The sequence below is a fragment of the Protomyctophum bolini genome (assembly GCF_963924005.1).
Source record: "Protomyctophum bolini genome assembly, chromosome: 21".
NCBI classification, from domain to species: Eukaryota; Metazoa; Chordata; class Actinopteri; order Myctophiformes; family Myctophidae; genus Protomyctophum; species Protomyctophum bolini.
The window spans coordinates 13,159,955-13,162,454 of record NC_137882.1 but is presented as its reverse complement, the minus strand read 5'-3'; the positions used below and the strand labels follow the sequence as shown (position 1 = coordinate 13,162,454).

At 47.8% G+C, this 2,500-nt stretch overlaps 1 protein-coding gene across 1 annotated transcript in view; it reads left to right on the top strand.

The window, feature by feature from the left end:
* The window catches only part of dlgap1b (discs, large homolog-associated protein 1b), a 78,044-nt gene that overhangs the window by 63,219 nt on the left and 12,325 nt on the right, over positions 1 to 2,500 (top strand). Inside the window, exon 6 of the mRNA XM_080793443.1 lies at positions 2,057 to 2,307. Within this exon, the coding sequence (XP_080649569.1) occupies positions 2,057 to 2,307 (251 nt within the window). The remainder of the gene's footprint in view (positions 1 to 2,056; positions 2,308 to 2,500) is intronic.

Genomic DNA, 2,500 nt, shown 5'->3' with positions numbered 1-2,500 from the left:
GTAATGGCACTATCAGTATCAGCCATTGTTTGCATGCATTGTGCCAGTAAGGGTCTAACCATACTGTACATGTTCAGCTGAGTCTGCCTGTGGCTTTTGACAGTAATTACCACTATCCCCCCATATATCACCAGAAAAGTATTTACACAATAATGTAGCCTATAGTAATAACCATACTACAAATTATGTATTACAATCTCCAACACCAAAGCTACACAGTAATTACTAGACAGATGAGAGTTGATACCAATAGAAGAATGTGCGTCTGTAATAAATCATTTTCCTGTTTCCTTTGTGGCATGTTCTGTACGCCGGCAAGCGGGGAACTTATCTCGGGCACAATCTTTTTTAAGCGCTTTCCAACTTGTCAAAACCTGACTCGAGACACCGTCTGAGACTCTGATCCATTGACTTGCGAGGAGATGTGGGTGTTAGCTGACACTGACAGGACAAGTAAGATCTGAAGCCTGTCATCTCTCAGTTCACCTCCACTCCTACCGTGTGTTAAGGCCTCTGTTAGCTGTCAGTAAGATGGCAACACTCCGCGCGCACACAAAGAAGAAGAAGAAAAAGAAAAAGATAAACGAGCACAAACTTAATGGTTTTAGACGTGACTTGTCTTGCCGGGTTGCGGTTGGCAGCATGCGAAAACGACAGTCCCCTCCTCGCCACGGTAGGATGTTTGCCTTTTTCAGGGATTAAAAAGGCATCCAGGAAACTCCTCTCTCTCTCTGTCCTAGTTTTTCCCTGCGGGGCGGGTGGGAGATCGACCTAGTTTTGACGAGAGCGCCGGGCTGTTCCGGGCAGGGGATTCCAACGCAGGCATAATGCAGTTAGCGGCCGGGCCACGTTGTGCTTCTTTAGATGTACTTTCTTCTTGTCATGCTCTTGTCTTGCCTATACAAAGCTTACTGACGTGTGTGTGTGTGTGTGTGTGTGTGTGTGTGTGTGTGTGTGTGTGTGTGTGTGTGTGTGTGTGTGTGTGTCCATTGTCCACATAGAGCGGGCTAACCTGTAGTGACACCTGAGTGAGATGCGGATGCAAGGCTTGCAGGGTGGGAGTAAAGTAAGCTGTTCAGGATGTTCATTTTAGCCACATTAACACTGGTGTCACTGTAGGCGAAAATATTTCCAAAACTCACAATGTGTCACATTGTGGTGCTTTTTTGAGCTTGTAGATCAGGTTATTGAATGCATTGCTCCTCCAGTGCACCTCGCTCTCCTTCACTGTCATGCAACCAGTATGTTTAACTGTGGCGATTACACTTCATTATGCATGCAAACAACCTCAATGCTCACACAAACACACACGCGCGCACACACACACACGCACACGTACAGGGATATATTTAGCCGGGGGAGGTTTTTAACCGTCTAGATCAGTGGGTCAAGTGGTTAGCATGCTAATCCTTTTACCAGGATAGCTCTGATTTGTCAAAGTCGGACCTATAATCTACTGTGCATTTCAACGCTCCGGATTTTGGGGCATTCTGGCTGAATTACGTAAGCACCAGTGCAGCGTTGGCAAATACTGTAGCAATATGGCTTGACAGTGTGATGATATAACTCATCTGTACAGAAAAACCTTTGTGACGTTTCAGTCAAACAACTCTCGGACTGAATAATCATATTTTTGAGAATAAATATATATTGAGTGTAAATATGTATAGGCCTATGCATATTTGGCGTCAAGTCTCTGTCGCATTTCAGTCATTCCCTGTAAGCAACAAATGTGAGTTGCCAAATAGATCTTACAGGGAATTAAATAGACCTCCATATGGGAATCATAGTCACAGGTGGATGCTGGGTGGTGGTGGGAGCGCAAAAATAACCTCCTAGAGCAGAGCACACAGCAGCAGCCAGAAGAATGAGCTGTAAGCAGGGAGGTTTAAATAGCCCTCTCCAATCAGATGGAGTGAGCACGTGACTGATCAGCAATTGGCGCTCCTTTGAGTTGACTGCCTGAACTAGCTCTGCAGACGTCGCATCATTAGAGCTCTAAAAAACCAAACTTTAACATGCCTCTCCTCTGCCATGTCTCCTCTCTCTCTCTCAGTGTCGTCATGCATCACCACCTACAAGAAGACGCCCCCTCCGGTCCCGCCGCGGACCACCCCGTCCAAGCCCTTCATCTCCATCACGGCGCAGAGCAGCACCGAGTCGGCCCAGGACGCCTACATGGACGGCGGCGTTGGCTCGCGGGGCGCCGGCGGCATGGGGGGCCAGCAGCCCGGCCTGTCCAACTCCACCGAGAGCATCGACAGCATGAAGGCCCTGACGGCTGCCATCGAGGCCGCCAACGCCCAGGTAATCACGTTCAGCCCGGATTTGTCTCAAACAAAGGGGTTGGCCAGTAGCCCTTGAATCGTAATATATATATACTGTATATATATATTTTTTCAAACATGCAGTAACATTGGGCTCAATGGGCTGCACATAGAAAGGTTGATAGCCGCCTATCAGAGCAGGAGGCCAGTAGGGCCAGTAGGGACCTACTGGA